This window comes from Bacillus rossius, chromosome 14 (assembly GCF_032445375.1).
Source record: "Bacillus rossius redtenbacheri isolate Brsri chromosome 14, Brsri_v3, whole genome shotgun sequence".
In the NCBI taxonomy this organism is placed as follows: domain Eukaryota; kingdom Metazoa; phylum Arthropoda; class Insecta; order Phasmatodea; family Bacillidae; genus Bacillus; species Bacillus rossius.
The window spans coordinates 20,256,278-20,281,470 of record NC_086341.1 but is presented as its reverse complement, the minus strand read 5'-3'; the positions used below and the strand labels follow the sequence as shown (position 1 = coordinate 20,281,470).

At 36.7% G+C, this 25,193-nt stretch overlaps 1 protein-coding gene across 1 annotated transcript in view; it reads left to right on the top strand.

The window, feature by feature from the left end:
- The first annotated feature begins 1,677 nt into the window (after nucleotides 1-1,677).
- The window catches only part of LOC134538700 (dolichyl-diphosphooligosaccharide--protein glycosyltransferase subunit 1), a 35,900-nt gene continuing 12,384 nt past the window's right edge, over nucleotides 1,678-25,193 (top strand). The window contains exons 1-8 of the mRNA XM_063380135.1: nucleotides 1,678-2,064; nucleotides 4,642-4,761; nucleotides 6,789-7,037; nucleotides 11,144-11,353; nucleotides 12,573-12,765; nucleotides 15,723-15,961; nucleotides 17,745-17,864; nucleotides 21,405-21,548. Of these exons, the coding sequence (XP_063236205.1) occupies nucleotides 1,816-2,064; nucleotides 4,642-4,761; nucleotides 6,789-7,037; nucleotides 11,144-11,353; nucleotides 12,573-12,765; nucleotides 15,723-15,961; nucleotides 17,745-17,864; nucleotides 21,405-21,548 (1,524 nt within the window). The 5' untranslated portion in view covers nucleotides 1,678-1,815. The remainder of the gene's footprint in view (nucleotides 2,065-4,641; nucleotides 4,762-6,788; nucleotides 7,038-11,143; nucleotides 11,354-12,572; nucleotides 12,766-15,722; nucleotides 15,962-17,744; nucleotides 17,865-21,404; nucleotides 21,549-25,193) is intronic.

Sequence of the window (25,193 nt, the reverse complement as noted above, 5' to 3'; positions counted from 1 at the left end):
GGCTAAGAGAAAGCGATATCCTATTGTCAAGGTCAGCGGCCAGGTTTGTACTAGCAGAACAGAAAACATTCGGCGCGTGACTTCCTACACTACGTAAGTCTGTATCCACACCAGTGGGAGCCCCAGGGCGGTAAGGCCTTTTGGCTAAGAGCGCTGGGTTACCAAACCAAAAGTGATAAATCCTATGAATTGTACTTGTACTACATAAGTGTAACATTGTGTAAATTTCAGTGGTTGTGCTCGAATATTTGTACTCATCTGTCAGGAAAAGTAACAAACTATTATCTAAACCTGCAACATTTTACTTTGTCCCATCAAATATACCTACAGTGTCTGCTAATTATTATGCTAACCAAAATTAATTGAAATGTTGTTAACTCAGTAACTAGCGAAAACCAGACACGATTTATTTTGGAAAACTAGGTCACTTAATACGTAAAATAAATTTTAAACTATGCTTCTCAATTCATTGTCGTCTCAAAGTTATTTTTAAAAAAAGTCTTACAAAAAAAAGCAAACGACCAAAACATTACGCAATAGTAGCTCTCCGCACGAAAGCTATTTCACAGTTGATGACGCAGTCTAGCCCTTATCGTTCTCCGGTTTCCGTACTTAAAACGTGCCATTTAGTGCTGGCTTTACATTTAACTAAACATGGAGCTTGTTATGTTATATTTGCTGCTTTAACTTCATGTCAGTCGTTTAGGAAACATCTGACTACCAACGTTAATGGCATTTAAAAAATGCTTGTGTATGTGTGGATTTATATTTTAATGCACCTTTAATCGATTATTTATTAGAAATGTAAATACAATTTGCATTGTATTTCCACTTTAGAATGCATATTATAACCTTCAAAACCTCATAAATATTATATGAATTGTTTAATGTAAGTGTGAAGTTCTCTTTCCATGATAATTGATTGTATTAGGTGACGAAAAACAAAATTTTGATAAACTTAATTACTATTACTATTAGATTTGCAGCATTCATAGTGTACAAACAATGCAGAACATATAACTTACAATGTTAAACTTTCCATTTAAGCCAATTTTGCGCTTTTTTTTGGAGTATTAGCAACTGATACTATAGAATAAATGGTTTTTATTATTTCCCGCTCTCCGCTATGTATTACTTTACCGCGCCTCTGCGAGCTGCCACCTTCGCCTTCCATTTTCGGGTATACACTGAAGGGCGATATTTTCCTAACAGCCACTACACGGCTCTCGGCTACGTGTCACCTGCTTACCCCCTCTTCTTTCTCCGGTCCCGCTATCCCCGCACCTAGCGCTGAGAGACGCTAAGATAACTGCCGGACACAGTAGGTTTCTGTGTACTTCACGTATAAATATGGCGGCCGTTTATTTACAAATTAATCAGCTGAACCTGTATTTGAGGTTCAATTGGAGTCCAAATATCGACTCATGTAATAAATTTTGTATTATGAAGATTCTTTTTGTACTTTCGATGTATAAACGTATTAATTGGTAATATTTCGATATAATTTTCTTCCGAACAGCTTAAATACAGTCATTAATAAAAGCTGATACAAATATAAACAAACGTCCGCCATATGAAAATGTAAAAATTAAAACTTAAAAAAAGAGAGAAAAAGAAACGGTTTCACGTCTGACTAATAATGCTACTACATATCCTTTCCTAATCTCTGGGTTTGTTGCCTTTCTACAATGTATGCGGTCTATGGTTGCCACCCGTTCGACGCCACGTAGCAGTAGCGTGTCTGCTTATTTGATGTTGATTTGAAGTGGAGATTTGAATGGACTGTTCGATTTCCTAGCCAGCGAGTTATTAACGATGCATTCGTGTGTCGTTCTACTGTGTTTTTGTGTGCTGGTTTTAAGTGGTGTGCTTGTGGAAGCAGCAGATTCCTTAAATAATGATCTTGTCAACAAAAATGTTCACCGGTCTATCGATATTAGCTCTCAACTTGTGAGAATATCTCACAAAATAACCCTCGAAAACACAGGAAAATCTGGGGTGAAGAGTTTTATGTTCACAACAGAACAGCAGTTCGCAAAAAAGCTCTGTTTCATTAGTGCTCAGGTAAGAATTATTAGTCGATACTTACATGTTCTGTTTGCGTGCGGTGGTGGGGTTAACATAACCTCTTTGTAAAGGCTGTGCGTTAACATAGACGCCTCACAGAAATATGTAAATTCAAGAAGACAAGTACAGGGATATTGCCACAATTATAACCTATCATACCTTAGTGTTTCAGTGAGCATGTTTGAAATCCTAAGATACAAGTTTTAGCAATAAAGGGATTCATTATGAAACTAACTTTCGGGCATGGAATAAATACTACAGTCAAAACATAAATTTTGTGCTAAACAAGCATGTGATATTCTACATCTTAACGCCCTATTCCTACGTACATACAGTAAGAAGCAACAGGTCGTAATTACTTCAGCATCATCTTGTTGGCGACTTCATCAATATCCATTTTAGATCGCTACGTAAACTTACAAAAAAAATATTTAGCTGCCCCACCCTCACCAAACAGTTTGCTTTGTTATTACTTCAAAGAGTGTAACTTGATCTACCCTAGGAAAAGGAGACAATTTATGTTACCTAACAAATTTAATGAATAACCTACCAAAGAAAACATTAAATTTACCTAACATTGCTACTGAATCAATACACCTTTCATCGAACACAGTACACAAAATTAACACATAACATTATTGCATGTCACTAAAGATTTAATAATCCTTAAAATCCACTTACTTTTCCTGGCGTTATGGTATTCATTTACTATTACTCTCATATGTATTATTTTAAATTTAAAATTACCATCCAAATGCTGCTAAATTCAATATCACAAAACATGAACACGTTCATTCTTTTTCCTCGACACTACACAAGTCACAACCATGCATTCTTTTTCTACACCATAACATTAAATTGATTCAGTATAAAGACAAAATTTCCTTTACTTCATGATACAAAGAGATTATTTTAACTATAACTTTTATACATGTTTGCTATTTAACGTCTTCCAATCTGTGTTATTATTTTAAGGATAGGATGATGATAGGAAAAGTAGGAAAGGAATGGGAGTGTTTCAAGTTTAATGTGCCTCGAAAAAGTCGGATCGATGGTTGTTCCAATCGAGTGGAAGAGAGATAGATGCGGCGCAAGCATACAATGAGCGTAACGGAACACAGCGTAACGGGACAATGTGTGTAACGGGACACTTTTTCGTGCGTGCAGCCGGCGTTCATCGAATTATTAGACGTCACTTTAAAAAGTGGTTGCTGATATTGATTAAATATTCCACAAAAAAAATTTTTGAATTCAAATTTTCTATCACCCTCCTTGTTTTAGTTGCTCCCTGTACTTATCTTAAATAGTCAACTGAACAACCGATGCAGCAGTTGGAATGTTGTGACTGAGCAAGGCAGTGAGTGCAGTGATTAGACATCAAACATGCATTATAGGGGACTCATGTTCGAATGTTGGAATGGTTATTTAACTTAAAGGCCATGCATGGCCCATTCCTTTCCAAGTATCTCTGGTCATCTGTGTCATTTGTTACTGTCTTAAAAGACCTGTCTCTCAGTGTGAACTTGAGTCAAAAAAGGTAATTCCATAGAATAGATGCCCAACTGATCAAAAATTAAATTATAATCAACTGAATTAAGTACAGGACATGAAATGTCATCAACCTAAATAACCATCTGTTTACGTACTAATTTACAGTACTTTAAATGTAGCTAACCTAACCAACCCAGACCTGCCAACTCTCACGATTATGGAGTGAGGCTCACGATTTTAAGGTCCGTCTCACGCCCTCACGCCAAAATAGTGTTTCCTCACGATTTTTTGGGGCCCCAAGATTTTGTTTGTAAAAGTTACAAAACAAGTTTTACGTAAGCTCACAGTAACGAGTTGCCATCAATACTCGAGTCACGTAAAGGAAGCAATTTTGCATTTTGTAGCGTGTGCCGTGCTGATTTTTCTATCTCACATAGTGGAAGAGGAGACATTGTGAAACATGTCACTACAAAAAAACACAGCTAACACGTGAAGTGTATTGCTTCCAATAAAAAAAAATTAATTTTGCTGTGAACAGTGATTATAATGTTACACGAGCAGAATGTTATTTTACATCTTTTTTAGTTGCGGCCCTGCATGATCACTACACAACAGTGCTAAATTATGTTCAACTAAATTAAATCTGCAACCTATAATTTGTTGAAATAAATTTTGAAGCAGAGACCATGTAACATATGTACAGGTATGTCCCTTAAATTTAAAGATTCTCATTTGTTGTTTTTTATATCTAACCTGTATTTATGGGCCTGAAAATTTTTATCGAGGACCTCATGATTTTTTGAATTTGAATGTTGGCAGGTCTGCCAACCTTTAAAACAATTTTACGTGATTTTCAATGTGCCAAATGAAAAATGGTAAGCTATCCGTTAACTGCTCAAAATACAGCAGTGTCGTTGAACAGAATCATCAGATAGAATGAGAGGAGTTTTTAGAAATTTTTTCCTTCAGAAGAGAACTTATTTTAGAAAATTTCTGGCAGTTTCCAGATAGGTGAACCTTGTGCTGATTTCACGAGCAGAATTTGTTGCGTGCATGTACTTATATGCGTGTTATTTTTTTCAGACTGGTGATTCTGGTAAAACATCTTTGAAAGTGGTGCCAACCACTGTGGGAGGCAGAGGAAATGAACCCTTTTGGAGAATCGACTTGGCAGATACTCTGCAGCCAGGAAAATCTGTTGTCGTAAGTAACCCACCGGTAAAATAGAATTTCACCTATAGAACCCACCTATAGAATTTCACTGCACACGGGTAATGTTTGTGGCGTGTTTCACAATGTGCATCGGAAAAGTTATCAACCAAGGTGGGTAGCGACAGAAAAAAACAAGTAAACCTGTCAAAATCTGAAAATTTTTGGTAACTAAGAAAATTAAGAAATTTCTTAGGTAGTCTAAGAATTTTTTTCGTGATGAGGTTACTGAATAATTTAAGTTATAGCTGAGTTGTATTTTGTTTTTTACTGGTTCAGTCGGAATTATGATAGTCTGACGCATCAGTCCGTATGTCATTCATCAGACCTGCAACCAATAAGATGGTTGTAAAAATTTTGTCTATCCATCCGTCTAAAGTTTGATTACTTCATACTTTTGTTGGACGGATGTATAAAATTATGACCTTTGAATGTCTTCAAGGTTTTTGCATATCAAATGTTGATGATTTTGAAGTTTGTCTAATTTTTTAGCTGTTTCCATAATCATTTTTTAGCTTACATTTTGAACAAATTTAAGGGAATTATGAAACAAAATTGGCTGCATTATCTTTATTTCTTTTTGTAAAATAGAAAAATAGGTAGTTTTAAGAGAAAAAAAATTACTCGAGGAAATTTAAAATTTTAGTCATGGGAAAGTAAGGAAAATTTTACATCAGATTTATGTGTACCCTGATTTAGTTTGTGTCCAAATTTGCTTCAAAGTATATTTAACCTACTTTTTCCTGGAAGTGAAATCACAAGTACTGTCCGAACTGGAAATAAGTATGCAAATAAATGAATCGGTGTACTGTTCATGTACTTCAAGTTATAGAAATGTCACCATTTTGAAGAACAGTTTGTAGGCTATTTTTGGTATAAAATTCAAGTAATTTAAAACTTGTAAAATCTTTGACTAGGATATACTATTGGAATAGTTTATGATTCTTGTGTAGGACTTTTGACAGTTCGGGTGCAAATCATATGTTGATTTCCAAAATAACGGAGATGGTCAAATTTTATATTTTTCCGTAAGAATTATGGAAAGCATCAGTTACTGCACAGTAGAATGTGTTTTTGGCATGTATAATATTTCCTTGGGGAAAGCAGAAGTAGGAAATTGTTTGCATCATGTCAAGAAGTAATAAGATACGTGAAATAAAATTGCAATGAATTTTAAAACAAGCTACAATGTATTCTTTAATTTAATTATTGATTTCAGAAATTATTTATTGGTTGTGTTTCTGGTAAATGTTGCCATTTTACGTGTATTTAAAATGTATTTATTATCCAAAAATATATTTTTTAAATATACTGACATTTTATGGTGCTTGAAATAAATGATATTAGCATTGCATGAACTAGTATGTGTGTGTGTGTATAGACGCACACATGCATGCACACATGTGTGTGTGTGTGTGTGTGTGTGTATATATATATATATAACATACCTGCATTCTTGCCCATTTTCATTGGTTGGAATTAACGATGACTAATTCAACCAGAAACTAGATATTTGTGGTGTGCTCATCTGCGTACAGGTTGAGTTTATAATTCTAAAGGTTTCCAGTCGTAAACACACCTTCAGGTGGCCACTCGGCTGCAGGCACGAGCTCTAAAGGTGCGGGGCGTTAAGGGTACACCGGCTCATGCATCGCACGCCGTTTCACCTCTACGTGCCAGGCAATAACTGGCATGCAGTCTGCAAGCAGAAACCCTTAAGTTTTATACCGGATATTAAAGACAAATTCTCCTTACATTTCCCTATATTCCTTTTACAATTTACTGTGTGCAGAATTTTTTCATACCTTGAGATGTCCTTGAAAGGACCCGTTTTAGCCTTTTCCACTGTCCAAAAAATACACGTTATCGACTGAACCATGGAGCAAATCTTGTATAGACAAGTGCAATGCCTCTTAAATGCTATTTGTGATTAAACTTTGCGTGGTTTGTGAATGACGTGGTGAGAACCGGGAGACAGCCAGACGACCACCGTTAACGCCACGGCCCTCGCGACTTCGCAGGTCGACGTGGACACGGTGTCCAGCAAGCTGCTGACGCCGCTGCCCGCCGCCATCTCGCAGAAGGAGAAGCAGCTGGTGATCTACGAGGGCAGCCACTACTTCTACAGCCCGTACTTCACCGCCAAGCAGTCGGCGCTGGTCGCCCTCCCCTCCCGCAACGTCGAGAGCTACAGCAAGCTGAAGCCCACGTCGCAGTCGGACGCGTCCATCACGTACGGCCCGTACGAGAAGGTCCCCGCGTTCACGGTCGTGAGTACCCCCCCCACGTCTGCCACGTTTTCATCGTTCTTTATCAGTTTTATAAATTCCTCTAGTGAAAGTAATGCCAAGATAGTGAGATAACCAGCACAGGGTGTCCACATTCTGGAAAGTTGGGGAAAAGTCAGGGATGTTGAAATTGGTTTAGGAATTTACTTTAAAACCTGGAAAAGTCATGGTGATTCCTCAACGATAGTAATTCGAGGGGGAAATGTTATGCTCCAGTATGCCATCGCCCAGACTCTGAGCACTTTTATTTTCCAGTGTTAGTGTTTTAGTTCGTAATCCATGAATGCTGTGTAATGGCGCGTGTAAGGTTCCGTTTGAACTATTACAGCTACAGGGATGGTGGAAGCTGGATAGTCTTTTGTTTCTTTCAGAAAATTAAAGTTATTTTAAAAAATTTTGTAATATTGGTTATGAAAGATCATGTGCAAGTCAGGGAAATTTTTCTACAGATGTGTGTGGACAACCTTGTATGACTTAGCCTTAAACATTATATGTTAAAGAGGGTTATTACGGAGAAGGCCAACTGTTTTAACAAATCAGTGAATCAGTTTATATATACACACATATACATGTATACACAACACATATATATGTATATGTACACACATATATACATATAAACCCACACATATTTGTGTGTTATTGTGTAGGCTACACTCGTGTAGCATATAAGGGCATGTGTCGTTTTGCTTAATTTGAGGCAAAACGCCGTTAGGAAAACCACCGTTAGGCAAAACACCGTTGGCCAAATAGGAGTTAAGCAAAACACCTTTAGGCAAAATGCTTTTTCCTCTTTTAGGTAAAACGCCATTAGGCAATTCAGCGCTAGGCAAAATGTCGTTAGGCATATTGCGGTTAGGCAAATTGCCTTTAGGCAAACCGCTGGTAGGCAAAACACAGATAGGCAAAACGCCGTTAGGTTAGGCAAAATGCCGTTTGGCAAATCACCATTAGGCAATTCGCGGTTAGGCAAAACGCCATTAGGCAATTTGCTGTTAGGCAAAATGAGGTTTTGTCATCATAGTAACATTTTAAGCAAAACGCCGTTAGGCAAATCGGAGTTAGGCAAAACGCCTTTAGGCGAAATGACTTCAGGCAAATTGCCTGTTACTCGCATATATCATAATTGTAGCCTAATTCACTCCTTAATTAAATTGATATACAGTAGAACCTCGCATATCCGACCTTCCCACAACCGACTCATCCCGATATCCGACCTAGTGTCCGACTGTCGGTGATTCACACGCGCTTCCGGTTGGTGAGCCTGTTAGGCTTGAAGGAGTGACTCATCTACGATATGCTTTGTTTTCGTATCAAAAACTGTCAGTTCAGCCGTGAATCTTGATGTGTAATGTGCTCTGACTATAATCTTGTACAGTTCTGTGTTTGTTAACGTCAATACTGTTTGTGTTTTTCCCCATTATTTATTCACGACTACAGAATTTAAAGTGTGCAATACATAGTGCTTTACGTGTGTGACAATGGCAACTCAAAAACGTAAACGTGTTTGTGTTTCTCTGCAACAAAAACTTGAGATTTTACAACGATTGGACCATGGAGAGTCTGTTATTAAATTAGCTTCTGAGTTGGGTGTAGGGGTGACTACGATAAAAGATTGGAAAAAAACCCGTAAAGATCTGGAAACGTACTCAACAACAGTTGAGACAGAAAATGCCTTAAAAAGTAGAAAAATGTTGAAAAAACCAAAATTTGAACTTGTCGATGAAGCATTATGGGTTTGGTTTTGTCAGGAAAGGCGCAAGGGAATACCATTGTCAGGCCCCATCGTAAAGGAAAAAGCCATAAAATTGCATGAAAAGCTGGGAGGTGATCTAGAAAAATTTAGCGCTAGCGAAGGGTGGCTACATAAATGGAAGTTGCGTCATGGCATACGACATCTTATTATTGCGGGGGAAAAACTCTCAGCTGATGATAATGCTGCTACAGAATTTGTAGCAACATTTGAGAAGTTGGTCACAGAACAGAAACTTGTACCCGAACAAGTGTACAATGTAGATGAAACAGGCCTAAATTACAAAATGCTTCCAAAAACCACTCTAGCTGCTAAAAATGAACCTGTGTTAGGAACAAAGCTGGCTAAAGACAGGCTCACAATTGCAACTTGTAGCAATGCCAAGGGAAGCCACAAAATGCCGCTGTTCGTCATAGGAAAATCTAAGAAACCAAGAGCATTCAAAAATCTAAACATGGCAACACTTCCAGTTTTCTATCGGAATCAATCATCTGCTTGGATGGATGGCGATTTATTTAAGGAGTGGTTTTTTGGCGAATTTGTCCCCGCAGTAAAAAAAAATTTAAAGTCTAAAAGCTTTCCTGCTCGTGCTGTTTTGCTGTTAGATAATGCTCCTAGTCACCCCTCTGAATGTGAATTAAATAAAGGAAACATCAAGGCTTTATTTTTACCGCCCCATGTTACACCTTTAATACAACCTATGGATCAGGGCGTCATCGAGTTGTTAAAGAGAAGATACAGAAGAAAATATATCGGCTCTCTGCTGGACAAAACAGAAGAAGGAGGTAACCTTTTCGAGGCGATGAAAAGTTTCAACATAAAAGACGCAATCTACACCGTTGCTGCAGCCTGGGACGAAATTAATCAAACTACCCTTCAGAAGGCTTGGAAAAAGATTTGGCCATCATTGAAACAAGAAGAACCTGAGACAGACAACACAGAAGTATTACAAAATTTACAAGTGTTTCAGCATGATCTCCAGATGAATGATGTAGAAGAGTGGTTTGTTGAAGCTGATGTTTCGGAAGACACCAATGAAGAACTAAATGACGACGAAATTATCGCTGTTGTGCAGAACAAAGCCGTGGAAGAAGATATTGACTCGGATGAAGACGAAACCAACGGTGACAACGTAGTGAGTCATTCTGCTGCTAAGGACGCCTTCGAAGTTGCGCTGAAATACATTGAGCAACATCCAAATGCAAACCCAATGGACGTATTGTGGGCAAAAAAGTGGAGGGACACTTCTGCAAAGTCAAGATTGACAAAATTAAAACAAAAGTCCATTACTGAATTCTTTAAATAAGGTATGCTTAGATTTTATTGATCTCATTTAATTTAAAAACAGTAAATGTTTGAAATATATACAGCAACATTTTTATAAGTACATACTTTACAATAAAGTTGTATTACAGTACGATATAGCTGTTTTTCTATCTGAGAAAGTCGTTTTTTTTGCTCCTCCCGATATCTGACCTTTTGGCCGTTCCGACCATGGCCTGGTCCCGTCATGGTCGGATATGCGAGGTTCTACTGTATTGTGGTATCACTTTATGTAATGCTTGTTCATGCTCTAAACAAATTGATTGTAATCTCTAGTTTTGTAGTTTATTTTAAGGTAAATTGGGTATAAAAATGAAATTTATTCTTGTAAACCGTGTAATCAAATTATTTTTTTATCTGCAAGAATTATAATGCATTGTTTCATTTTAACATAAATTAGTTAGACAATGGTTTAAACTGGTCTTATAGTGCTTTAGGGTACTTTATTCTTGGTGTTATACTGTTATTGGTATTCCAGAAATATAGAAGATGGAAGTTTTTAAAATCGGACATATCAGATAAATGCTGAAAATATGTAGGGTTACAGGGATATATTTGAGTGTAGCAGTGGTTTATGAAAAGTGCATGGACTAGGTAACACATTCAGGCTTTCCTAGTTTATGTGAAAGAGTTTTCGCAAAATAGTAAACGGTTACGTGCAATTTATTTGTTCAGGAACAAGCAAATAACATAAAAAAAACTTAAAATGTAATTATGTTTCATTTTTCCTTAAAACCTAGTATTGGATCATATCCCAATTTTCTTGAATCTTGGATTTTAAATTCAAATACACCCCTCCAATACAAATGCAGGTGTCAAGAATCAAATATAAAATGCAAAAAAAAAAAAAAAAAAAATGTGAATTTTCCTTCCTCAAATATTTTTTTTCAAACTTCTTTCCTTAAATAATAAATATCAAATCTTTTGATTTTTGGATTTGACTGGCCCATCCCTATTAAAAAACATTTCCTGTTATAATAGTACTTTTCACTGATTGTATGTGGTCCTACAGGACAGAATGAGCATCCACTACGAGAACAACTCCCCCTTCGTGACGATCACGAACCTGGACCGCACGATCGAGGTGTCTCACTGGGGGAATATCGCCGTCGAGGAGACGATAGACGTGGAGCACACGGGAGCCATCCTGAAGGGGCCGTTCTCTCGCTACGAGTACCAGCGGGAGTCTCAGAGCGGAGTGTCCAGCGTCAAGGCAATCAAGGTACCACTTGTGTTGTGTTGTCCGCAGTACCTGTTTAGCATCATCGTGGGGTTCGTCTGTTTGCTTTGTTGTCTAAGGTTGGTATTTGTCTGCATTTTCTGTTTTTGTTGAAGCTGTCTCGCCGCTAGCCCACTGGGTTCATCCGTTTTGTTATTTTTCTATGACTTAAGTTCCTTTCACAGAATATTCTGTGCTGTCTGATATTTAATCTTTTACACCAGTTGATTCAGTTTGGTCTCTGTGAGTGTTTATGTTTTATTTTTTATCTTGCATTCTTGAAGTGTATCTCTGACAGTGCAAAACTGCAATGCCGTATGTCCAAAGAATTGTATTAAATCAAAATTCCCCACTGCAGAAAACTTTTTAAAAATGTACATAATTATTATGTGTTATCAAAAAACAGTGGTATATCCGTAGTGACATGGTATAATAGAGTAGACACACATTTCTCTAGAATACCACAGGGTGCACCTGGAAATCTTGTAGAGTGCACTGGAGTGCCCTGGAACACACTTGGAGATCCACTATGACTAGTTCGTTTGCTGTAATTTGGAGTGAGTAAGAAGTCTCTATATATTTGAGCTGTGCCGATAGCAGCTTTAGTTAATGTCCCCCCTCCCCTCTCCACCCCGATACAATTCTGCCTATCCTGTAGATTCTTAATGCAGATAAAAGAATAGAAAGTTCAGCTTCCCCCTTGATTTATGTTTATGATTTTCTGGTCCAACATACTTCATCCCACACCACAATCTCCCAATTCCTGAGCATTTTTAATCATTTTAGTTTCTTTTACCAACTTCAGGTGACCGGAACCGCAAGTCATCAGTAATCATTTCTATGTCAGCGCACTCCCACAAACCCTGTGCAACATGTCCATCGTCCAACAAGCAACAGCAAGTTACCCAACCTTGGAGCTTGACGGAACTTGTGCTATGCAGCGTTGCCATGCTGCGCTGTCAAGTTTTTGAATAACCTGCCTACCATGCTTTTTTCAATACACATTTTATTAAAAACTGTGTACGGTTGATTCGGGTAAACGCTTTATGTTCCAGTGTAGTGTAACTTCATTTATTTTCTCCAATTAAGTTTTAACTTAAAACTGGTACATTAACTACCAGGTGTTTTTTTTTTTAAATAAGTTTAGTTTCGGAGATGTTCGTATTAGCTGCTGTGTGCAGTATGCATTGGGTGTGATAAGGGCGAGTGTTTGTGTTTGCAGACCATCCTGCCCGCGGCTGCCACGGACGTGTACTACCGCGACGAGATCGGCAACATATCCACGTCCAACATGAGGGTCCTCAGCGACTCCGTGGAGCTGGATCTGCGGCCGAGGTTCCCGCTGTTCGGGGGGTGGAAGACCCACTACGTCATCGGCTACAACCTTCCCAGCTACGAGTACCTGTTCAACTCCAGTACGGACTTTTTGAACTTATTTAATTCTTAGTTTATAAGGCTTAGGGTGTTTACAGGGCCATGTAAATCACAACAAATGAAGGAAACTAGAGATCTGGTTGTTAATGTCTTTGAGAAAGTTGCGAAATAAGAAGTCACTGTGCGGAAGTCATGAAAATTTAATTTCTAGCAGCCTTTCACTAACCTAATTTTGTTTTTGGATGCCTCACTGTAGTTTTTATTCTCATGTTAGATACACTTTGTGAAAGACTGTTCGCTTCAAGCATGTGGTGTTTATTTCTGAAAAGGTTTGTTATCTAACATAAATATCAACTCATTCATGGACTCCTACTTGCCAGTCATTACCCACAGATAATCAGGAGTCTACTCTACTATTTTGTTTACATTTTTTTTAGAATTAATTACCAGTGTCAATGTAGCTGACTGGACAACCAGAACTAAATATTTTCTTGTCATTTTAATATGTCTTAATAAACTGTCCAGATTTTATTATTTGAGATGGCAGCTGTGATTAACATAAATTTATTCAAGTCTTTAAAGAACTTTTCCATGCTTGAATATTTTTGGTGTAATATAATTTTTTTAAATGGTTTTTTTCTGTTTGTCTAAACATAACAGAAGTCTAAAAACAGAAATTACGTGATTTTATTAGTTATATCATGTTTGTGTAGTATCATGCTTCTAGAATCAAGATTACCTATGGTAGTTTTCCTGAGGTTTACTACAATTTATGCAATTTTGATCATCGTTGAGTATGTCCTCACATTCTGCATTGCATGTGAAAAGATTACACACGCATGTCCCATGGTGTCTTTTTTTCCCCTGCCAATTTTCACCCACTTAATTAAAATAATTCAGTTCACATAAAACAAGAAAACTGAAGTATGTGTTACATTGTAAAACAAAGTAGATGTAACACAAATTTAAAACTTAGACAGTGCAGTATTTCCTTTGATAATTGTAAATGTTAAAAAAATAAATGCTAAAGGTGCGTGTGTATATCTATGATTCCTTTTGCGTGGTTGCGACTAGTCAGACACTATATATGTTAAAAAGGAATTCAACTATGACTGTCATCTTGCCAAAGAGACTGATGGAACAAAGGGAAAGATGTGAGGTGACTAGAAAAATAGGGAAACTCAGGGAAATTGGCCGAAGTAAGAGAGTTGGGATCCTAATAGCTTTAATTTTTCTGTATATACACACACAAATATTATGCTCTAATCATTAGGGGTGGGCGAAGCTTCGTAAGTTCGAATTCGAGTCGAACATTTGTTATATGAGAATTCGTACTCGAAAAAATGAAATTATTCGAAGTTCGAAAAATAGAAAAAAACATTTCAAGTTTTTAAGCTAATCTTTTACTATACATACATTACCTAAAAGTTAAAGAATGCCTACGATCAATAACATCAACTGGGAGTTAACTTAGCATAATGAGAAGACACACATGCTTAGCCTAAGCCTATATGCCTGATCATTTAAACTAACCTCAATCATAATACAAATATGTTCGTTATACTTTGTTCAACTTACATTGGCGTAGAGTAAAATAATTGTCTGTATCGTATTTTGCTGAGAAAATGGTAAATAGCAACTCCGAATCAATTATTTTCATGTTTAGAAACGTGCCAGATTTATTCCCGACTTCGGTATTAGTCTTAATTTCCCCCCACAACAGCTCTTTTTCCATGCATAAATAACGTCAATTAATAATGATTTAACGTGATACAATATTACCAACGGACTTATAAAACAGCAGTTACGGTACTGAATCCAATGAAATAAGATTATTGAATTAAATTCATTTGTAAATAAACGGGGAAAATATTCCATGGATGGAACAGTAGAAAAAATGAGTTACGTGAATAATCGTAAACAAAGATGGCGACCATATAACCACTCCGTTTTTCACCCACACACTTTCTTTTGTGCAAAGAGTAAAGATATTTTTTTTTACGTTGGACGGATTGTAATAAACAATTAGCAGTTTGTCTCTAAACGGCTGTGCGCGTAAACTGAAGGCCAAAAGTTTAAAAAAAGAAAAAAAAGTTTATATTTACCTTCAATCGTTCTTATTCAATATAATTATTATTATACGATAATAACGTAGGAAGTTCAGACGGCCGTATATAATATTACCATACAGTATTTAGTTATATACAAATAGTAAAAGTTATGTGGCTAAGTTTTTGGCAATGGTTCAAAAGGCCTAAGTTAATGGAGAATGTTGCGTTGATGGTTAAGTTAGGTTATGTATTAGCAAACGTGTGTGAAAGATTTTTAGCAGTTTACATTATTTGTAGTTGATATTCAAATAATGGAAGAAAATACTTCTGGTTTAAATCAGGGGCCGCCTGCCAAAAGACCAATAAGTCCTATTTGGTTGTTTTTTTTTTTTACCAAGAGTGCCAATGGGAAAGAAGCAACTTGCAAAGCATGTCAAAAACATACAAAATTCCAACAGGTACTACTACAACTCTACAAAATTATCTGAAACAGCACCCTGTACAATTAAAACAACTAAAAAGTCATGAAAAATCTGTCACAGAGAAAAAAAAAAAGAAAATCAGTTGTCCCTGAAATGTGCTTTCCAGAAGCATTTGCCTAAACATAGCTAGTTTACTGTTGTTTGGTGTTTGCATTTAATAAATTCTTTGATTTGGCCTAGTATTCGATATTCGATTCGAATTCGGGAATATTTATAAAAATTTGCTTCGAATTCGCTTCGAAACGAAAATATCTATATTCGCCCACCCCTACTAATCATTGTTAAATAAGTGTGTCAAAGTATGGGAGGTTTTGGAAAATATTTCAGGCACAACATGTTCAAGGAATCTTTGACTCACATGTGGGATTCGTAATGTTACCGCACAATTTTTAATTGCGCCACAACCCACCCGCTGAAGATGCTTCAACCAGGATTGTGAATCCCGGCTGCGGTGCGTTTCCGCAGGGGACGACTACCTCCTGAAGATGCGGCTCGTGGACCACGTGTTTGACGACATGTACGCGGAGGTGGTTACGACGCGGGTCATCCTGCCGGAGGGCTCCCACGACATCCAGCTGGCGACGCCGTACCCGGTGGAGCGCCTGCCCGACACCCTTCACTTCACGTACCTCGACACCAAGGGCCGGCCCGTCGTCACGCTCAGGAAGACCAACGTGGTCGAGAGCCACATACAGGACTTTGAGGTAGCGGAGACGCACCGGCGTGTGGAGCCTTATTTCAGACACCGCAACCACGGGAGCGGGTGTGGGTGACGTGTCCGCTCCCACAACCCAAGCCAAAACTTTTAACTGCTCAAAATTAGTGCAGAAGTTAGGTATGAATGCGAAAGCATGAGACAAGCCCACTTGAACCAATTTTCTTATACCGGTTAAAGGTACAAAATGAGACCAAATTCTAAGTGAATCTCTTCCTTGGTAACAACAGCAGTAAGTTAAATACAACATATGGCTGATGTATTATAATACTACCGTGTTTTATCACATAATTGTCCAACCGTTATTTGAGGGGGTCAAAATTTGGAGAAAAAGAATTCTCTCATAAACGTTGCATGATGTTTTTGGTCCCACTGTTATATTCCAAGCACTTAGTATAGGTAGTTATTCTGTATAAAATAATGTATTTTAAAGTTTAAATCTAAAATTCATTAGGATATTACAGCTTACTTTGGCTATCTAATTAACAGTTATATGAACATGTCTGTTGTATAAATTTTCTTTTAATAATGTTTTCAATCATTATGATCTTTATCTGTTTGTCTTTGTCGATGCTGTGTTCTGCTTATAAAAATGTAGCCAGCCCAGCGCTAGTTGGCATCATTCATGTTTGGTTATGTTGATTCCCTTATAGAGCGTGTGCACATATTTGAATATCGATATCTTGTCAATTGTATGCAATGCGCGTGCTCTGTCTAGTGCCGAGTTAACTATATTACTACAAAACTGTTCAAAATGTTCACATATACTGTATTAGTTTCTTTTGCTTCATGACAAAGTTCAAAGATTTAGTTCTTTTTTCATTAATTCTAGTTTATGATATATTGTTAAGAATATTGTAATGACTAACATACATGAAATAAACAGTGTTTGTTGAAGTAAAATATTTTTAAAATAATGTTTCTATAGATAAGTACTGCAGGCTATAATGTGATTAGTACTAGGATAGTAATTCAAAAACCCTCGTAATACATTTACGTACAATATGTACTTCTATGCCACTATTTCCTGTTAAGCTGGAGAGGAAATAAAAAAAAAGTTCTTTTTACTCAACTCAAAAATACTAAATTTATTGCATGGTTTGACTTGATATCTACTGTAAAGTGTTTGCAATCCCGGGCTAAGGTTTTTTTTGATGTGTTATGTTTTTACCTGGAAGGTATTTTTATTTGTGTTGAGAATTTAGATTGAGAAGGTTGGTATGGCCAGATGTGTTTTTTTTATTTGTTTTGTTTTGGAAAACAAAGGAGGGATATAAAAATGGTGGAGAAGAGTGATGATGAAGCTTAATATGTTTGTGTTCCGTGGTGAATAAGAATAAAAAAAAGAACTCCACCAACCCATGGCTTGATTTGAATATCCCGAAGCATTACACTACATTAGGTTCTCGTGCACTCCAAGATGATAGAAACATAAGTGTATTTTCTGTGGTACCTGCAATCATAAGTGTATTCAAAAGTTAATGTTAGTTTGTTGTTTGCTTAATTATATTGATACATCTTAAAACACTCATGATAAAGTATATGCACAACCTATCAAAAACATTGTTATAATTTGTAATCTATAGTAATAAGAGAGCTTAAATGCTGGTTATTTTTAATTTTAATGGATCTGGCTCCTATCATTCTCGGGATGTCTTTGTAATATAGGTATCTAATTTTTACGTTTTAAGTTTAATAGCTGTGCTGTCCAGAAGACGGTGTTCACCCCTGTCAGATGGTATACCGTACAGTTTGTTCCGTGCGTGTTGCAGTTGCAGTACAACTTCCCGCGCATCCTCATGCTGCAAGAGCCTCTGCTCGTGGTCATAGCCTTCTACCTGCTGTTCCTGCTGGTCATCATCTACGTGCGGCTCGACTTCTCCATCACCAAGGTGAGAGATCCCGCCGTCGTCGTCTGGAAGTGGATGGTTCTGTTTCCGGGAGATTTATTAAGTTGCGTGACCCAGCCTCAGCATAAATGTTCCAGGGATGATTGTTTCAAGAAATTCTCTTGAGCAGTGAAAAGTAACAAATAAAACAAAGGGAAAATACCCTCTTTTATCGCATAATCGTCGCACTTGCATAATCGTCGCACCCATATTTTAGGCCGTCAAAATTGGGATTAAAAAACTTTTAGCGTAAATGTAGCATGAGTGTTTTTGGTCCCGCTATTAGATGCAGAGCGCTTTGTGTAGGTATCTTTTTCGTATAAAACGAAGTATTTTAAAGTAGAAATCTAATATTTATTCTGACATTACCACTTACTTATTTAATTAACGGAAATATGAAGTTGTCTGACGTGTAAATTTTCTTATAAAGACGTTTTTAAATGTTATTCCCTTTATCTAATCGTCTGTGTCGCCGCTGTGTACCGGTGTAGGTATCTTTTCCGTATAAAAATATGTATTTTAAAGTAGAAATCTAATATTTATTTGGACATTACCACTTATTTAATTAACGGAAATACGAATTTGTCTGAGGTGTAAATTTTCTTTTAAAGAAGTTTTTAAACGTTATAACCTTTATCTGATTGTCTGCGTCGCTGTGGTGTACTGTATATAAACATGTAGCCAGTGCTAGTTGGCATCATTCGTGTTTGGTTATGTTGCTGTCCTTATAGAGCGCGTGCGCGTAGTCGAATATCGATACTTCGCCGATTGCATGCAACACGCGCTCTCTGTCAAGTACCAAGTTAACTACATTTGTTGGCCCGCACCTTTTGTGGCAAGCGCGTACTACGACAGTTACGCCTTAGTTCACGTCAGATTCAAGTAGCTTACTTTCGTGTCACAGATTTTGTTTTTTTTATTTAAAGTTGAAGAAAGGTTTTTGTTGCATGAATTATTAATTTAAATAGTTTGGCGTGCTCCTTTAAACTTCACTTTTTAAATAAACGTACTTTCCACGAATGGGTTTTGTTTTCGTGAATATCTTTACTTAACAAAAATTTTTTTTCCCACATAATCGTCGCACCCCTACTTTTCAAGCTTGATTTTAGAATAAAATGTGTGACGATTATGCAAGAAAACACGGTAGTAACATGTGCAGTGAATGCCTTACATAGCTAAGCATATTGCAAGTTTGCGAGGCCATTTTCCGATAGATCATCTTCACATTCAGAATCTGAGGTATTTGCAATGGAAATTCATTATTATTAGGGACTAAATTTTATGGTTTTATTTTAAGATGAATTTTGTTTTTGAAACAGGAGATTTTGGAGTTTTTGTTTTCATTCATTAAAATAATGTGCTTTTTCAACACATATGAAACTAAAATATTTCTTAGTACTGATTTCACAAAAATAGTCTTGTTCTGACTGACACAGCCATAATGCTCTTGTTCAACAAATCAGTAGTAATAACAATAAGCATGTCTAGAACATCACTACCCAGGAAAATATACTGGAAAATTTTTGTGTCTGAAATATGTGCCAGTGTCATTAACTTAAAAACTTATAAAAGAGGTGTAAAAATTGTTGTAATTTGAGGTAAGTTTTTATTTTCAAATTGCTGTTTTCATATATTTATTTGCATTTTTGGGCTAAATTGTACATTAACTTTCATGTCTGTTATATGGTGTATTGGTACGCTTTACGGTGTTATTTCATTTTATCGCAATTAACCGTATAATCTTGTCCCTAATTATTATGTATCTTTGCCTACTCCATGCTTCATATTTATTGCACGGAACTTTCAAACAGCAGGTGCATACCAAAACGACCCTGTGGTCATGTCTGTGGCTACCGTGCCTTTCTGTTCTTCGTACATAAATTTGTCTGCGTGTTTGTTGGTGTCCTTGTTCTGATTTTTACTACAGATACCTTCACAGTTTGCACAATAGAACTAGCATTAGGGAAGCTTCAGAATCCAGCTTTGATGTATGTTTTCTACGGTTTCCCAAAATCACGCCAGGAAAATGCTAGGTTGGTTCTTTAAAAGGATAGGGAAGGTCGCATCATGCATGAATGATGAGAATATATAAATATTAATAGAATCTGAAAGACTTTACAGAATTTGATGGAGTAGATATTGTCAGCTAGATATTTTCATTACGCAGACCTGAATGCACAGAAATAGTCAATATAGTAAATAGTTAAAAAAATAATTGCCAACAGTTTTTTTCCTCATAAATTTAGGGTTTGAATATAATAAAAACTATGTATTTATATCTGGCAAATGGCTTATCCTCAACAGAGTACGTTGTACTTTAAATAGTATAAAACAAAGTCACTATTCGCATTTGTTTGTCTTTTCGCTTATTTCTTATAAAGTACACAATGGATTTTGATGCAATTTTTACCATCATTTAGAGAATTTCATCTAGAAAGTTTATGTGTATAATACATACTATAATACATTTGTATTAAATGTAATGATATTAGAGAAATCTTGATGTTTTCTAATCAAGCAGTTAAGGCATTTAGGGTGTTCATGTGGCTTATGCTGACATTCAAAATTAATGAGTTTTTTGTAAAGTTATTTTGACACACATACTATTAAACCTTATCCAATTAAATATGTTATCATTATCAATATTGACCTGTACACCCTATCATGCTATCATGTATACTTTTATCAAACTGTGCTTTCAGCACGATATATTTTAATAGGTACCTAATTATTTTTTTCCTTTTCATCTGGTATACCATCCTAATTTATAATTACAATTAGATAGATAAGTAGAATTTTGGTGCTGTCAGCACATCCTATGTGCTTTTTATTTATCTGTAAATAACATTTGAAAACACTCGACACTTACGAGGTCTTGGTGCTTATAAGTACTTATTATATTTAAATGACGCCACATTATAGACTGCATTCAAGCGAAGCCAAGGCTGGTCGCTATTGTATGATATACTCACGATGTATGAAGTATCAAATATTTTTAATTAAAGAAATATTCGTTACTTCTAAGTGTTAGTACAGTAAATTAATGTTAAGAAAATTTTGCAGGTACTTATAAATTTAGATTTATTATTGGGGAAATTATATTGGAAGTGTAAAATTGTATGTACATATTTATAGATCCGGTGCTAATTTTCTTAAAAAATTTGTATTTAGGAAATTTTCTTAAGTGAGTTTTATTGAGTTCAAATTGAATACGAGTGATGAACTATTGCTACCGTCAATTGGGGTGACTTTGTTAATTTTGGGCAACATTGATAGTGAGGAAATATTTTGTTGTCAGGTTTTTTCCTTCAAAACCATGAAGTTGTAATCAAATTTGGAATATACAGTTGGAAAAAGTGAGTTTTAAAGCTGCTGTATTTTCTAATCGGATGGTTGTTGGAATCTTTGTCAATCTTGTCAGCATTTGTTTTTATAGTACCTATTTGTAAATTCGAATGTCCGCACAGGCCTAGTAGTTGGGCGCATGCAAGTGGAGTGTGCTGCAGCAGGGCGAGGCCTCGCGAGGCTCTGTGGTGTTGGCAGGACGAAGGCGTGGAGAGCAAGCTGCGAGTGTCCGGGTACGTGGAGAAGCTCATGGCTCACCAGGACAAGCGAGCGCTCACGTACTCCCGCTTCGACGACCTGCTGGCCAAGCTGAAGACCAGCAAGGATGTCAGCGCCTTCCAGGTATCAATCAACACGTCTGGCAGCCCTCGAATAAGCATCACACCCCCTAATACTGAGACCATCATCAAAAAAATATTCGCTGTTCGGAATAATGCTCCCCACCAAACTTTTAAAAACAGAACTTGTGTCCATGTTCAAATTTTTCATAAAATGTTTATTCTCTTCTTGGTAATTATTCAGAATTGTTAATTGCCTTTTTAGATTTTCTGTAAAACTAAATGTATTCTCGGTACTGTTGTTTAAGTCTGCTACAGCACTGTTAAGTGTTTAAATATTTCTGGTGTAAATCTTAATTTTAATACACGCGTCTAAAAAAATTCCAGCCAGTAAAATGATTTTACAAGTGGGAATTACAGGTCCAGAAAGTATAGCCGAAGTTAATTAATTAGATTTTATTTATTAATTACAATGTATACATGTTACTAAATAATTAGCATACCTGCTGAAAGGGGTGGCGTGGTTAGCATTTCCCTTGGAATGTGGCAAGCTGGCATGCTGGGCTGTCTAGTTAGCGTCTATCTGGCAGCCTTGGAACAGTAATTCATTGACGTATACACACTGGAAATGATAACATTTTTACCTTGATGCAGTGAAAGTGCTTTTAATATCTTGGACACGAATGATCAATTTATATGCTATGTTACAAAATTTATCAACAGAATAAACTGGGAAATTGCTGAGGAGGCACATGGAACATTTTCTTACCTTTCAAATAAAATTGTTATTGCAATACCACATAACCAACTTTCTTCACCAGCATTCTTTCTTCCCGCATCACAATTTTCCATTTCCTGAGCATTCTTAAGTTTTTAAGCACTGCAGATGATCGCAACATACTTGTGGTAATCATTGCTACATCTTTTTCACAGAAACATGCAACTTTATGCAAGATGTCCATTGTCCATTAAGCAAAAGCAGGTGAACCAACCTTAGATCTTTACAGAACGTTTGCCATGCAGCATTGTCAAGTTTTGCTTTTCAACCATGTATTTTATATGCGCTGCACAGTAGCAATGATCATTTTTCGGTTAATTAAATAAGTAAGCTCTAATATCCTAAGGACAAATGGATTTTAACTTTTATATACATAATTTTATACGGGAAAATAAGTTTATGGGTATCTTACATGAGCAAAAGAACATACATTTTATGGAGGAAATGGCGGGACCGAAACATTTAACGTATTGAACTAGAAATCATACTAGTGATGGCCCGATATTCGATATCGGAGATCGGTAATATCGGCACATTTTTCAATATCGGACATCGGTAAATACTTCCGATATTTTGATAACCGATGTTTGCTCTCGCCAATAATACTTCTCACATAACCTCACATAACCTTAACCGTAATTCCAAGCTTATTTTCCGCGGGCGTAATTTTTCTTTCTTCACGTCACCATATTACCTAGTAATTTCAAGCATTTTTTTCCACTGAAACAATTTCAAGCCTATTTCTTCTTTCTGATACTGCAATGCATCCCGACGGTACAATTCTTCCATGTGTACACAAATCCCAGTCATTAGTGCATATTTATTCGGTTCAGATATTCGCAAAATGTTTTCGCTTGATGAAATTTCGAAGTTCACTAAGTGTACATAAATTGAAAACATAAAGGAAAATAATTACGATATTTAATTTAATAAGTGGTGTAGCCGTAAGTAAACATGAAGAAAAATAAAGTTGCTGCTTGGTATAACAGGCATTATTTCTTTCCCTGTCGTTTCATGGTCGCCAACTGCTGTTCTATACTAAGACGTTACGTAAGTTTTACAAAAGCTGGGTTGCCAACCCTTCAGCAAAAAAAGTCCGCACGAAAATGTCATTTGGACCGTATTTCCCGATCCAGGTCCGTACATTAATTTTTTTTACAATTATATTAAAGAAAACTATTGCACAATAATGACTTCATGATTTAATTTCTCCTTGAAATAGAATTACGAAATAAACGAAATAAAATCTTGTTCTTACCCAACACAGTTATGGAATAAACGACTTGTGACGTCACATAAACGACTTGTGACGTCACAACAGATTGTATGCTGGGAAGAAACAGCATTTTTTTTTCACAAACAACCGCACGTCTGCCGCGTTCTGCCGTAGGATCAATGCTACGTGCTTGTAACACGACTCCAGCTAAAGTATAAGATAAACACCAAATTCAAGTTTGAAATTACTGCCCATTATTAACATATGTTTAATCGCTGAGAAATCTGCCAGAAGTACTCCTTTATTGTCAACAGCAGTAAGGGTTATTTTCATTGACACGTTTATTATGGATGAAATGCCTAGTAACAAAACTTATGCAATCTTTTAAAATTTATTGATGAGAGTGAATTAGATGTATAAACTAATCTATAAAAACTATTCAGCTCATGTTATTACATACGTTTTCAGACATAATTTGTGCAAAATCATCTGTTCCTACCCATGATTCAGAGCACAAACGCTCTTGGCCAAGTCGTCTATTGAGTAATATAACACGTCGGGTCATACCCGCCAACTTAATTTCTGCTGTGTATAATTAAACCCGATTTGCTACACCGTGCACAATTCACTCGTAAACGTTTTTATCGCGGCGCTTTTACCGACTCCGACAATCAAGAAACGCAACGGCCACGCACTGACTGGCTCTTTTTTTATCAGCGTCCAACTCCAACCAGATAGTACGGGCATTCCCCTTCGGTAAAAAATTACGAAGCACCGTATTCCCCGCACGGTAGCCAATATAGGCCTACGTGGAAGTGTATGAAATGTTGAGATTTTCAAAACTAGTTAGATATTATTGAAAAAATTGTGTCAAATATTTTATTGGGTAGAATCCACATTCTACTTGTGTTGATTGGACCGTACAAATGGCGTACAATCCAAGGACAGGACCGTACGTCCGTACACACAGTGAAATTACCGTACATGTACGGTCAGGACCGTACGGTTGGCAACGCTGCACTCCCGCCTGTGTTGTTAGTATAGAGCTGTCTGGGTTATAAGTATTAGCATTATTGTTTTGTGAGTAGGCCTACAATGCGAAATGCCGCTGAAAAGTGACATCTGGTTACATTTTCAAGTAAAAACCAATGATAAGGCAAAAGCAATTTGCAATTATTGCTGTAAAGAAATATTGCGTGGTGGGAAATCTTCTAGGACATTCAATACATCAAATTTGTGGAATCACTTATCCCTGCATCATCAAAAAGAAGTTGGTGGTTCTGACAAATGTGATTCTCTCTCTATACCTTCAACAAGTTTTTGCCAGTTCACTGAACCACCTCAGAAAAAATTAAAGCAGCATGATTTGGGATTCTTTGTAGCAAAGCAAACAACATGGAAACGAAGTGATCCACGATGTGTTGAAGCAGACAAGTCACTAGTGAAAATGATTTGCCTCGATATGCAACCAGCATCTATCGTAGAAGATGAAGGTTTTCTGCAGTTTGTCAAAACCCTGCAGCCACGCTATTTGTTGCCGGGGAGGAAGGACATTATGGGTAAACAAATTCCAGAGTTACTTGAAACTGTTAGAGCCAAAGTTAAAGACATATTGTCAGCTGCTGGGCATGTTGCAATTACGACAGATTTGTGGAGGTCTGGTGCTGATGGTGACTTTATTAGTATAACTGCCCATTTCATAGATGAAGAGTGGG